The sequence below is a fragment of the Panthera onca genome, chromosome C2 (assembly GCF_046562875.1).
Source record: "Panthera onca isolate mPanOnc1 chromosome C2, mPanOnc1 haplotype 2, whole genome shotgun sequence".
Classification (NCBI taxonomy): Eukaryota; Metazoa; Chordata; class Mammalia; order Carnivora; family Felidae; genus Panthera; species Panthera onca.
The window spans coordinates 55,348,173-55,362,508 of NC_138347.1; the positions used below are offsets into that span (position 1 = coordinate 55,348,173).

At 39.1% G+C, this 14,336-nt stretch overlaps 1 protein-coding gene across 1 annotated transcript in view; it reads right to left on the reverse strand.

Annotated features, from left to right (window-relative positions):
• The window catches only part of MYH15 (myosin heavy chain 15), a 144,487-nt gene that overhangs the window by 109,815 nt on the left and 20,336 nt on the right, over positions 1 to 14,336 (reverse strand). Inside the window, exons 10-11 of the mRNA XM_060640105.3 lie at positions 8,448 to 8,551; positions 7,112 to 7,250 (exon numbers count right to left, since the gene is read on the reverse strand). Of these exons, the coding sequence (XP_060496088.3) occupies positions 7,112 to 7,250; positions 8,448 to 8,551 (243 nt within the window). The remainder of the gene's footprint in view (positions 1 to 7,111; positions 7,251 to 8,447; positions 8,552 to 14,336) is intronic.

A 14,336-nucleotide genomic window follows, 5' to 3' on the forward strand; every position in this document is an offset into this window, starting at 1 on the left:
AACCCAGGGATTTTTAATTAGGCTGTCTGGTCTTACCTGGGAGAGGCAATGTTTAGCTAGAGCAGGTGTTCTCACACATTGGCATGAATCAAAATACCCCGGAGAGCTCATAAAGGTACAAAGGACTGAGCTTGCTGAAGGTGGTTGGGTCTGGACCTGTTTTTATCATGTTCCCCAGGTGCTTCTGACATACATGAAGATTTGAGAACACAGTCCATATTATAGTGGTCCTCAATCTTGGCTGCACAGTGGGGTCACCTGGTAAGTTGTAAAAAAGACAATGATGCCTGTACTTATACCCATGATTAGTATTCTTTGGTCTGGGTGAGGGCTGAGCTTCAGAAATTTCAAAGCTCGCCGGTGAGTCCAATGTGCAGCCAAATTGGAAAACTATTCTCTTAAGAATGGTAACCAGGTTTAGTAAGTACGTTTTGAAGTCAAGAAGGTAGAACAAAGTCTGGCTTTACCTGAAAACAAGTAAGGGGGTAGAGAAAAACAAAAGGCAATCTTTTCCAACTTTACAATTTCATCCCAGTTCAATCCCATATGTAAACAACCAGATATAAAGAAAGGAACAAAATCCAGTTTTGTCAATCCTGGCTGATGTAAAGAGGGGTTAGAAGAATGACATTTAAGTGTTAGCCTTTCAAGTAGGGTTCTAATATGATTTCTGAGCTGTTCACATTTCGCTATTATTATTGAATAAAGTTTACTAAGCACTTACTATGTGCAAGGCCTAAGTGCTAGATGCTGTAGCAAGAGAGATAAACAAGACAAAAAAATTGGGGCATCAAGGAGTTTATAATCCATGAAAGTAAATAAAACAGAAAAAAATAACAAGTCAGTAAAACAACTTCTTATCAAAGACAAAGAAATCGATTATTAGGAAAGTTTGAAAGAGGAAGGAATCCCTTAGGACTGTCTGACCAAGGAAGATTTCAAAAAGAAATAGTATTTGATCTGAGCCTTGAAAGATGAGAATGGTTTAATAGGCAAATACAGGAGGAGCACCTGGGTGGCTCAGTTGGTTAAGTGTCCAACTTTGGTTCAGGTCATGATCTCACCGTTCATGAGTTCAAGGCCTGCATTGGGCTCTGTGCTGACAGCCTGAAGCCTGCTTTGGATTTTGTGTTTCTCTCTCTGTCTTCCTCTCACTCACTTGTGCTCTGATTCTCTCTCAAAAATAAATAAACATTAAAAAAAAATTTTTAATAATAATAGGCAAATACAGGTGAACAAGAATACCTGAGACAGATCAGCATGACTTACAGGCACTGCAGCAGGCCAGAGCATGCCTGGTCAAACTGGACCACAAAGTCAGGGAGTGAGCAATAAACAGAAAAGCGGGTGATTTCTGGTCACAGAAGACATCTGATGCCACTCACTATAAGGTATTCATTAAATAATGGAGAAACAGTAAAGGGACTTTTAGTAAAGCAATGGCATAGAGTCAGGCTTCACAATGATTAATTTTGTGCAGGTGTGCAAGACAGACCAGAGCAGGAAGAGTAGAAAGAAAGTGAACCCACTGCAAGATGCCAACATGCAAAGTGCTGATGGTCTAAACTGGTAATAAGAAAGGGAAAAAAAGACTGAGAAACTTGACTAAGAGGTTCTGACCTGAGAAGTGGAGAGAAGAGCAGAGCATGAATACAAATAGAGAAGTCAATAGAAAGACATCTCGTCTCGCGGGAGGAGACGAGAATACAATGAGTTTTAGCCACACAGTTTAGGATACCAGGTGATTATGCCATAGGAAGTTAGGAATGTGGGGTTGGCACTCAAGAAAGACGTAAAGGCAAGAATGCCCCCTTCAGTTTAGGTGCCTTCTCTCTTTCCACCCTCTTGTCCATCTGTCCAGCTCCTTCAATCCTCCCTCTATGGTTAATTGGGGGGAAAAATCACCAACGCTTAATAGATTAAGAGCCCTAAGAAATCAGTGAGAAAGTTGATTGTTTCCAACAAAAATGTTCAGTTTTTTTTAATGTTTATTTTTTATGTTGAGAGAGAGAGCATGAGCTGGGGAGGGGAAGAGAGAAAGAGAGACAGAGAGAAAGACAGAGAGAGAGAGCATCCCAAGCAGGTTCCATGCTGTCAGGGCAGAGCCTGACATGGGGCTCCATGTCACAAATTGGGAGATCACAACCTGAGCTGAAATCAAGAGTTGTAGGGGCGCCTGGGTGGCTCAGTCGGTTGAGCGTCCGACTTCGGCTCAGGTCATGATCTCACAGTCTGTGAGTTCGAGCCCCGCGTTGGGCTCTGTGCTGACAGCTCAGAGCCTGGAGCCTGCTTCCGATTCTGTATCTCCCTCTCTCTTTGCCCCTCCCCCGCTCATGCTCTGTCTCCGTCTCTGTCAAAAAGAAAAATAAACATTAAAAAAAAAAAAAAAGAGGTGGATGCCCAACTGATGGAACCACCCACACACCCCCAAAATGTGCTCAATTTAAAAGTGGGCTAAGGATGGAAATAAAAATCTGAAAAAGAAATGATGCAAATGCGTCAGAACACACAAAAATTAACTTTATTAATATTTAAATAAAAAACAAAACTTGGCTATTTGGCAAGAGAAAGAACTGTTAATGTTAGTGAACACAGTGAGAAAGTTACTCTCAAAGCTGCTAATAGGAATATAAATGGCAAAACATAGGGCAGCTTGAGAGAAAAATTTACTTTTAGAAGTTTATTCTAAGAAAATTATATATATCTTTGAATTTGTAAGGGTGTTCACCAAAATTTTGTTCATGATGGTAAAAATCTGGAAATAAATTATTCAATAAGAAATATTTAAGCTAATTATCCATACATGGGACACTTTATAACCATCTAAAAAGTTATTGCAGAAAATATGGAAGATGTTCACATATAATTTAGTGAAAAACTCTAGAATGAAACAACATGAAAAGCATGAACATATATATTTTGTTTAAAAAAGTTCTCTGTGCATATTCAACTATAAAAACACAGGAAAGATGTGTCCTCTGGCATTAGCAGTGATTGTCCCTGAGTAAGTAGGATTTTTTAAACAAATAATCATGTGCCAGGCACTTTTTTAAAACCCAGAAACACAGCACTGAACACACCAAATTAAGTCCCTGTTGGTCAATAAAAAATAGCTGTGTGAATGACATGAAGAAAAATATTCAGGTTAAGGAGAAAGAGAGTGATCAGGAGGCAGCGGGAGTGGTCAGGGAAGTCACCATTGAAGAAGACACCTTAATAAAATGAGGGAGTAAGCCATGAGGATGCCTAGGAAAAAAGAGCTCCCGATGGAAGGAGAAGTCGTGAAAAAGTCCTGAAACAAGGAGCTCCTATGCTCTAAGAAGAGCCAACAGACCAGTAGGGCTGAATGAAGGGAATGACAGAAGGGGAAATGGTAGATGAAGTTTCTGTACCCTATTTCGGGGACATAGGTTGGTAGTGGGGGTGGTGATGATTCCACACCAAGCAATTCTGTGACACCAGCTGGGTGTCCTATGCTGGGTGCCCTACAATTCAACCCAATTCTACCTGAATGGGTAGCATCAGATTGCATGGGTTCAGTTCCATGAGACTATTCTCCCCCTCCTCCACTTCAGATGACAATGACAAATCCAGGTTGTCTCTTGGGCTACCGACTCAGGCTGTAGATCCGTGGTTCCAATGACCCTCTCCTCAGGTTCAATTAATTTGCTAGGGGTTCACAGAATTCAAGGAAATATATTACTTACTATATCAATAATTCATTATAAAAACAAATCACTCAGGAATAGCCAGATGGAATAGATGGCATAGGGCAAGGTATAGAAAAAGAGTGCAAAGCTTCCATGCCCTAAACACACACTGTCTTCCCAAATCTCCATATGTTCACCAACCCAGAAGCTCTCTAAACCTGTCCTTTTGGGTTTTTATGGAGGCTTCACTACACGGACATGACTAATTAAATCATTGGTCATTGTGATGGAACTAAATCTTTAGCCTCTCTCCTCTCCCCTGTTGGAGGTGGGACTGAAAGTTCCATCTCTCTAACCACCTGGTTAGTTCCAATGGTGACCAGCTCCCATCCTTAGTTACAGTCCAAAAGTCGACTCATTAACATAACAAAAGCACCTTTATTGCTCTCATCACTTAGAAAATTCCAAAAGTTTTAAGAACTCTGTGCCAGAAACTTGAGTTTAATAAAAAGTTAATAAAAAATGTAATTTTTTATTAAAAATCACAATATCAAAAAAAGTCACAGTATCACAGTAGGAGATGGGATTAGAGAGATTTAGAGGTATCACAGAGGATGAGGCTATGAAGGGAACTTGGGGCTTATTTTAAGTAACATGGGAGCTATTAGTGAGTCTAGAGCAAGGAGAGGGCATGAATGGACTTACACTATGAAAGAGTCACCATTGGCTGTTCTGTGCAGAACTATCAGTCATGAGACAAGAGTGAAGACAGGGAGACCAATAAAGAAGCTATTTCAATAATCTTGTAAGAAATGATGCCTCGGGCTAGATGCTAACAGTAGACATGGTCATGGTGTGTAAGTAGTTATGAGTTTTATACATATTTAAAGGTAGATACAGCAAGGCAGAGACAAAGGAGTTCACGATGATGCTAAGTGTTAGGGCAACTGAGAGAATCCAGTTGACATTTACTAAAAACTGAGAAATGAAGAGAAATGAAGAGCAGGGGTGGGGTGAGATGAAGAATTTAATTCTACACAGGTTGAATTTGAGATGACCACCTAAGAAATCAGAAAAGATTCAAGGATCAAGCCCAGCATCTCTATAGCATTTAGAAGTGGGAAAGATGAGGATAGTCCAGCAAAGACTCTGAGAAGGAACCACTGGGGAGATTGGAGGATATTATGTACATCATTTTCTTGTATGTATTTTATGATAAATAAGTATGCCTAGCTTTCATAATGAGAACAATTCTTCAAAAAACCTGTTTCAAAGAGTGTAAAAAGCAAAAACAAAACAAAACCAAAAAACAAAAACACAACAACAAAAAAAGCAACAAAATAAGATGTCATAAAAGCACATTTTAATATGTTAATATAAGATGTTTACACAAGCATCAGGTCACATTCCTTCACTTCATTCTCATCTGTGCTCAAGTGTTCTCTTTCCTGAGGCGATTTTCTGACTACAAGAACCTTCAAATCCCGATTATGCTTTATTCTTCTACTCTGCTTTATTGTTTTCATTATGACTTCATGTGTGTTTGTCTGCTTATGTATAATGGTCTATCTCCCACACTAGGTAGTCAGGACAGGGATGATCTCATGTGCACAGGTATATCCTGAGCACCAAAACAGCCCCTGGCACAGACTGGCCTCAAAAATTATTCATTAAACAATTAAAAAACAAACAACCCAATTCAAAAGTGGGCAAAGTACTTGAATTAATATTTTTCCGGAGAAGATATCCAAATGGCCAATAAACACATGACAAAATACTCAACATGCCTAATCATCAGGAAATGCAAATCAAAACCACAAGAAGATACTACTTTATACCCATTAGGATAGCTATTACAATTTTTTTTTTTTTTTTTAAGAATTGAAATCAGGGACTTGAATGGATATTTAAACACCAATGTTCGCAGTAGCATTAATCATAGTAGTGAAAGGTAGAAGCAACTTGAGTGTCTGTAAGTGGATAAATGGATAAACAAAATGTGAAATATATATACAACGGAATATTATTCATTTCTTAAAAAGGAATGAAATTCTGACATATACTATAACATGAATCTTGAAGACATTATACTAAGTGAAATAAGCCAGACATAGAAAGACAAATACTGTATGATTTCACTTACCTAAATACCTAGAGTAGGCAAATTCATAGAGACAGAAAATAGATTAATGGTTGACAGGGGTTCAGAAAATGGGGTAATAGGGAATTATTAATAGGTACAGAATTTCAGTTTCAGATGATGAAAAAAGTTCTGGAGATGAAGAGTGGTGATGGTTGTACAACAATGTGAATACGCTTAACGTCACTGAACTATATACTTAAAAACAGTTAAAATGGTAAATTTTATGTTATGGATATTTTAGCACAATTGAAAACAAAAAATTTTAAGAAATTACTTGTTGAAAGATTTGAATGAATGGGTTTTCTCTTTTTTGCTTTAGCAGCCAGGAATTTTAGTATTAAATGAAATAATTATAATAACTATGCTTCCTTCCCTTTTTTTTTTTAAAGCTTATTCATTTATTTTGAGAGAGAGAGAATGTGAATGAGTGGGAGAAGGGCAGAGAGAGAGAGAGGGAAAGAGAGGGAGAGAGAGAATCCCAAGCAGGCTCCATGCAGTCAGGTCAGAGCCCCACACAGGGCTCAGTCTCACTGATTGTGAGATCACGACCTGAACTGAAATCAAGAGCTGGACGTGTAACTGAGCCACCCAGATGCCCTGCTTCTTTCTTTTCATAAGGAGGATGCCTCAATTTTTTTTGGTAAGCAGGCAAGACTATAAAGTTTTTTTTTTTAATATTTATTTTTGAGAGTGGGGGGAGAGAGGCAGAGAGAGAAAATCCGAATCTGAAGCTGGCTCCAGGCTCCAAGCTATCAGCACAGAACCTGATGTGGGTCTCGAACTCATGAACCGCAAGATCATGACCTGAGCTGAAGTCAGACGGGACGCTTAACCAACTGAGCCACCCAGATGCCCCAAGAATATAGATGTTTTAATGTGAATATAAAACAAAGGGAAATGAAGCCATTGTACTCTCAACCCAATGGAAACTCTACTTTGGGAATTCTAAAGATCTTTGTTCACACCTCCATTATGTCATTTAATACATCTTCTGGTAATTTCCTCCTTTCTCTGTTTTTCTCAGCAGACTATGTGCTGACAGAAGGGCTTTCTCCTAGTTAATCCTATAGTACCCAAGTTTAGCAAATTTACTAGCATTGTCAATAATTAAGGAAAGCTTCTCATTCTGAAATATTGGAATTATACATCAGAATGATGGTTAAGAGAAGAATTTTGAGGAGAAACAATTGAGGGAGATTGCTGATCAGTTTCAATGTTTTCAAAATCTAAGAGGCAAGGTAACTGCAAGGAAAAGGGAGCAGGGCTGGGCTCAGGGATTTGAACAGAATATATGCCACGGCCTCAAAGCAATTCTTACTTTCTGTGCCATCTGCTTCCACTTGCTCTTCTCTGGGTTTCTGTTTAAATTTCATGTTTCCAAAGTGCAGGATGGCTCCAATGAGTTTGTAAGATCCATACTTCTCGTCAGGAAGGAAGCCCAAGATGTCCATGGCCCGCTGTAAAAAGAGAAACAGATGGCCATATCTTCATTTGCCTAATGGCTGCAGTAAGCACCTCACCCCTGCTGTGTGTCACACATCCCTACACTCCATAGGCTGTCAAAGGGAATGAAACAGATCGCCACAGCCCGAGGTGTGACAGCTCTGTTCAAAGCAATGCAAATCGGGCCTGTTGGCACTTGGTCACCCGCAGTCTGCTTATCCCTTTAAAAGAGAATTAGGAAGGCTTGTTTAATTTCCAGTAGTTTTAGAACTTTCCTTGGATGCCCTGCTCCTCTCTTCTCCCTTCTAGCCATTGATCATTAACTTGCTATATAAGGTAAATGGTTTTGTCTTCTATTGTAATGGCAGAAAGTAACACTATATCTGGTGGGTTGCTTATTTTGGAGGCTCCTATACATTTCCCCCAGACATACTTTATTCAAAGACTGGCAAAAGGAAGTGTTTCAGAAAAGAAAAAGCCATGTCACTGAAGACCTAAATCTTAAGAAGCCACTGCACGTGGTAAGATGTGTGTTCTCACACACTCCAATAGGGTAGAAATCGGTACAATCTTTCTAGTAGTTAATTTAGAATATGTATCAAGAGACTATAAAGAATTCATAATCCTTACCTAGTAAGTTCACTTTTGGGAATCTAGCATAAGGTGAATCTAATATACAGAAAAAACATTTGCCTATAAACATTTACCACAGCTAAACACAGTACAGGACAAATGTATGATCAAATATTAAATATTCATTTAAATGTTTATGAAGAGTTCGTAATAACACTGAAAATGTTTATAAGATTAATCAAAAAAGCAAACTCTGTATACCAAGTAGTATATACAGTGTGATTATGATCTTTTATTTAAAAAAAAAATCTTCCCAAACCAACTACATAGTAGCAACCCCAAATAGAAAAAAAAAAAAAAAAAGAACAAAGACTATAAAGATATACCAAATAAAAACAGTGGGTGTCACTGAGTTGAAACATCTACCCATGTTGCCACATGTTCCAAAGTTACCATACTGACCAATGTGCACTTTTACAGTTAGTAGACTTTGAACAGCCACAGATCTAACGGGGCTCCTTTCACCCTCCACCCCCAGAGGAAGGAAAGTCACTTCTCCTGGACCCTTCAGAAGGAAGATCTGAAATGCTTTCATTTCTCATTGTTATTACCAGACTTTGGTAACTAACAAGCCTTACATCTGTGGCCAGCAATTCTTCAGCATCATCCCAGCTGTCCATAGCAACTACTCCATGAGAGCAAAAGGGAAAGTCAGAGGGATTTCCAGACACCAGGAGCATGTCTGCAGTGGGAAAACCATCAGTTAAACAGTCAGAGAAATACACAAGGCTTTAGAAAATAATTGACCTATATTCACAGTTTATTCTTACAGCTGATAGCGCACTTGTAAACAAGCCAAAATAAAATCCATATTCTTCAGCCAAACCTCTGCAATCAAATTTTGCCCTCTATTAACTTGTCAGTCATGTGTTAATGCCTCCCAAGAGAAGACCAGGCAGACCAAATCCAAAAGCAGATTCAATTGCAGCAGCTTGAATTGGTGTGAAAACAAAAACAAAAACAAAACAAACAAACAACAAAAAACCCAGATAATGTGGGTTGGCAAAACTTTGAAAACAGAAATTTGGCCTAGATACATGGTTGAGGGCAGAGGCCAAAAAAATGTTTTGTAAAATTATAAGTGTAAGAGGCCTGAATTTCAAAGGCTGGGAAACAGGCAGACCCTGGGGTTAGCACCCAGGAAACATTAGCAATGTAATACTGTCATATCATGTCCTTCCTATTGGGAGACTGAGTCTGTCTTTCAAGGGATCCATAAATCAGCCTCTGTGTTCAGCACTGCACCTCTGATATGTCTAAGACTCCTGACATGATTCACTTAGGAAACATAATGCAGGCAGAAACCAAGGCAGGCTGTCAGCAGCACATCAGCGACTGACTTGGCCAAATCACATTCACTGCTTAATGCCTAACATTTGCTTCCAACGAAGTTTCTTTGAGCTGATCTGATTTTCGTATTTGTCACTCAGCAAAGTGAAGCTGCTACCCTGAACCCCAAATCTCAGAAACAAATTGCACTTTGCGAATGTTCATGGCAGCTTTATTTGGAAACAACCCAACTCTCCATCAAGAGTTAACAAACTGTTGGATATCCATACAACAGATTATTACTCAGCAAACAAAGGAATGAACTATGAACTATGTATGCTATGGCATGGAAGAATCTCCAAATAATTATGCTGAGTGAAAGCCAGACAGCAAAAGAGTATATACTGTGTGATTCCAAATTATAAAATTCAAGAAAATGTAATCTAATCTATGGTGACAGAAAGCATATTAGTACTTGCCAAGGGACTGGGTGGGAAGGGAGAAACAGAGGAGTGAGAACAGGTTGGGGGGGATTATAAAAGATCATGAGAAAACTTTTGAATGGATACATGAATTATCTGGATTACGGTGATGGTCGCAGGCATATATACATATGTCAACACTTACATTTATGTCGATAATGCTTCAAAGAAGCTATTTTATAAAAGTTAAAAAGTAAAAAGAAATTGAACCAGCCCAAAGGAAATCATGCCGAAGGCAAGTACTGTATTTATAGTATTTAATGTATATTTAATAGAAATATAATCCTTAAATTCTTACTTGAATGATTCAAAGATCCTTTAAATGTTAATACTTCCCAAGAATCTCTTTATATTCTTTCTCATGCCTCACTTTATATCAACAAATATTTGCTGAGTTCAAACTATGTGCCAGGCATTGTAAGTTTTAGAGATACATCAGTGAGAAGAAAAAAAAAAATCCTGCCCTCATGAAGTTTATATCCTAATAGGAGGAGACAAGAGACAGAAATGTTAAGAATAAGTAAAATGCATGAAAACATATGGGATGTAAGATGGTGATAAGTGCCATGGAGAAAAATAGCAGGGAAAGGGAATAAAAAGTATTGGCAATATGGGGGCACCTGGCTGGCTCAGTCAGGTGGAGCATGCAACTTTTGCTCTCCGGGTTGTAAGTCTAAGCCCCACATTGGGTGTAGAGAGTACTTAAAAATAAAATCTTAAAAACAAAAAAAGTATTGGTGATACAGAGTTACAATTTTCAAGAAAGTGATGAGGGAAGGCCTCTACAAGGTGACATTTCAGTAAAGACCTGCAAGAGTTGAGGGAGAGAACCGTGGAGATAAATGAGGGAGAATGTTCTAGATAGAGAAGAGCAAATGCAAAGGCCCTGAGGGGGAAGTTTGCCTGGCATTTTGAGTGGCTAAAGTGGGTCAGGAACGGGCAAATGAAGGAAGTGGGAAATAGTAGGTTTGAGGTCCGAGAGGCATCAAGAGGACAGATGATAGCTCCTTACAGGCCAGAGTGAGGATTTGGGCATTTATGCTCGGTATGAGACAGGAAGCTATTGAAGCTTTTTGAGCAGAGGAGTAACATCATCTGATTTATTATTATTATTATTATTATTATTATTATTATTATATTTACCATGGCTGTTGGGTTGAAGACAGAGGAAGCAAGGGTGGAAGCAGGAATACCAGGCAGGAGATGGTTAACTAATCCAGGAGAGAGGTGATGGTATTTGATCAGGGCAGTACCAACAAAGATGGTAAGAAGGCTTTTGAAAGTAGATGGAACAAGTGAGAATAAGGTGGGAGAAACAGATAATCAAAGGTAATTCCAAGGGTTTGTGGTGAGTCAAGCGGAAGGGTAGAGCTGCCTTCAATAGCCCTGGGAAACACTGTGGTAGCAGCAGGTGTGGGAGGGTGGTTCAGGAACAGGTCTCAGGCACGTTAAATTTGAGATGCCTATGCATGCCTATAGCATGGAAGATTCTCAAAATAATTACACAGAGTGAAAGAAGCCAGACAATAAAAGAGTAGATACCATGTAATTTCATCTTATAAATTTCCAGAAAATATTTTTTCACTTAAAGTGCTTTATACTTGTGTAAGCTAAACAGAAATGTACACACTGAAATCTCAAAAACCCTGAGGCATGCCCATTAACCTTGTTGTGGGTTCTTCTACAGGTCTTTCTTTTTTCCATAGGAATTTCCCTCAAACATCTAAAACCCATAGTTTTTACTATATACACAGCCTAAACCACAGCAATCTATGATTCTGTCATTTTACACTGTGAAAAATCCTCAAAAACTAGTGGTACAATAGAAAAAAAATCACAAGTAAATTTCATTATATGTCAGTCATATAAGGTGGTCCTTCTCCAAACCAAGTAGAGAAATAAGGGTCAATTAGCTAGGAGTCTAAAATACTGGAGATAAGTCTGAACTCCAAACTGTGGAAATCATCCAATAGAAACTATCTTTATAACTGTCGGCTTATTGTGCAGCCATTATGGAAAACAGAATGGAGGTTCCTCAAACCTTACACTAGTAGGTATTTATCCAAAGGATACAAAAATACTGATTTGAAGGGTCACATGCACTCCAGTGTTTATAGAAACACTATCAACAATAGCCAAATTATAGAAAGAGCCCAAATGTCCATCAACTGTTGATACACTAACACACACACACACACACACACACACACACACGCAATGAACTATTACTCAGCCATCAAAAAGAATGAAATCTTGCCATTTGCAATGGTGTGGATGGAACTAGTGTATTATGCTAAATGAAATAAATCAATCAGAAAGACAAATACCATATGATTTCTCTCACTTGTGGAATTTAAGAAGCAAAACAGATGAATGTAGGGGAAGGGAAATAAAAATTAAAATAATAACAGAGAGGGAGGCAAACCATAAGAGACTCTTAACTATAGAGAACAAACTGAGCGTTGCTGGAGGGGAGAAGGGTGGGGGAATGGGTTAAATGAATGAGGGGCATTAAGAAGGGCACTTGTTGGGATGAGAACTAGGTTTCATATATAAGTGATGGATCACTGGGTCCTACCCCTGAACTCAATACTATACTGTATGTTAACTAACTTGAATTTAAATAAAATCTTGAAAGAAAAAAAAAAATGTCTACAGGAGGTCACCACAAGATAGATGCAAGGACTGAGCCCCAGGGCACTCTAAAGTCACAGGCCAGATGAAAAAGAGAGACCCACAAAGAAATACCCAGAGATTTAGGAGAGGAACAAGGGAGGGTGGTGTACTAGAAGCCAAGAGGAGAGATTTTCAAGGAGGAATGGGTAATCAGTGGTGTCAAATATTGTCATAACTCTAAAGGTCAAAAAATCTCTATACATTCTTTTTACAAGGCTCATTTGTAGTTTTAGTGATGACTCGAACCTATGTTTTCTGAGTTCCAGACCTAGAATTCCAACTTCCTACTAGACATTTCAGTGCAGGTGGCCATAAGTAGCTCAAACCCAACCCTATCAAAACCGAATCCAGGGTATTTACCATGCCTGCCCTGAAGCTATGCCTCTTCTGTGGTTCATTATGCTGGTGAATGCAAGGCTGTAGCCAGGCCTGACACCAAGGGGCCTTAAAATCTTGTCCTCTCACCTCCTTTACAGCCAAATACAGACATCATTTCCATGTCTTTCCAATCAAAGTATCTGCTTACTCTTCTTTCTCTAGAATAGGTGTATGATATGGGAGGAGGTAAGGATACAAAAACAACATGGTCCTCTCCCTGTAGGAGGCTACAGGAATCACACACCTAACCAGTGCTATCACACACCCACTTTTTAGTGTGGGGGATGTTTCAGTTGGATGTTTCAATTTACATAAAAAAACAAAAAAACAAAAAACAAAAAGAACCTACCTTCTAAAATTGTTTTGCCAAGAATTACCTTTTAGACCATTCTGAATTGTAACAATTCATATACTTTTCATTTTACACTCATACTGATTAAATTTTTTTAATGTTTATTTATTTTTGCGAGAGACAGAGACAGAATGTGAGTGGGTTAGGGGCAGAAGAGAGAGGGAGACACAGAACCCGAAGCAGGCTCCAGGCTCTGAGCTATCAGCACAGAGCCCGACGTGGGGCTCGAACTCAGGAACTGTGAGATCATGACCTGAGCTGAAGTCAGACGCTCAACCGACTGAGCCACCCAGGCGCCCCTACACTAATACTTATTAGGTTATTTTTGATCATTTTCATTTTGGTTGTGATGACCAAAGGTGCTATATTTGACATTATTTTCTCTATGTTGAATATAGGAAAATAGAAACCTGGAAAGCCCCATGACTTGCCCAGGACACAATTAATAGTATATTGAATTTAAAACACAGTCTCTAGTATTTTTTTAAATTTTATTTGAGAGAAAGAGAGAGCTGGGGGAGGGGCAGAGAGGGAGGAAGACAGAGAATCCTAAGCATGCTTCCTGCTCAGCACAGAGCCTGATGTGGGGCTCTATCCCACGACCCTGGGATTATGACCCGAGCTGAAATCAAGAGTCGGATGCTCAACCAACTGAGCCACCCAAGTGCCCCTAGTCTCTAGTATTTCTGTTAGACTAAGCCACCTACCTACTCGAACCTGTGTTTGTAACTATAATCATAATTCCTTTCCTCCTTTGCATAGACAGAAGGAGAGTCTTGCTTCCAGATACACTTCTGGAAGTTATAAAGGATACTTAATGGGCTTTTGCTTTATCTCACTAACCAGAAATATGGCTGATGCATTGGCCTAATCATCTGGAGCAGATATAGTCACAATGAAGTGGTGGCTCTAAAAAATGTACAAACTAAATGCCTGAGTGTTTGAGGAACTCCGAAAGGCCTTTAGCTCAAAACATCTTCCCCCCTGGGCCTTATCAAAATTTGTTTTCAAGGAGCAATTAATTTTAATTGGGGTGAGGCTTGAAGTTACCTTGGAATATCATGTTAACAGAGATTCCTTTATTTAATTAATTTCATTTCTACCAAGAGAAATGGCCAAGAGAGAATGGAAAAAAAGCAAACAGTGAATACATTTTTGTGAGGCACTTATTAGGGCCAGGAAGACTATCTAGGCCACTAAAGGCCCACACACAAGATTGTTGACCAGGCTGTGGGCATGTGGAGAATGGGGGAGATTTTCAGGAGGGCTGGAGAGAGCACAGACAGGGGGCACGAGAGGATGCTAAAAGT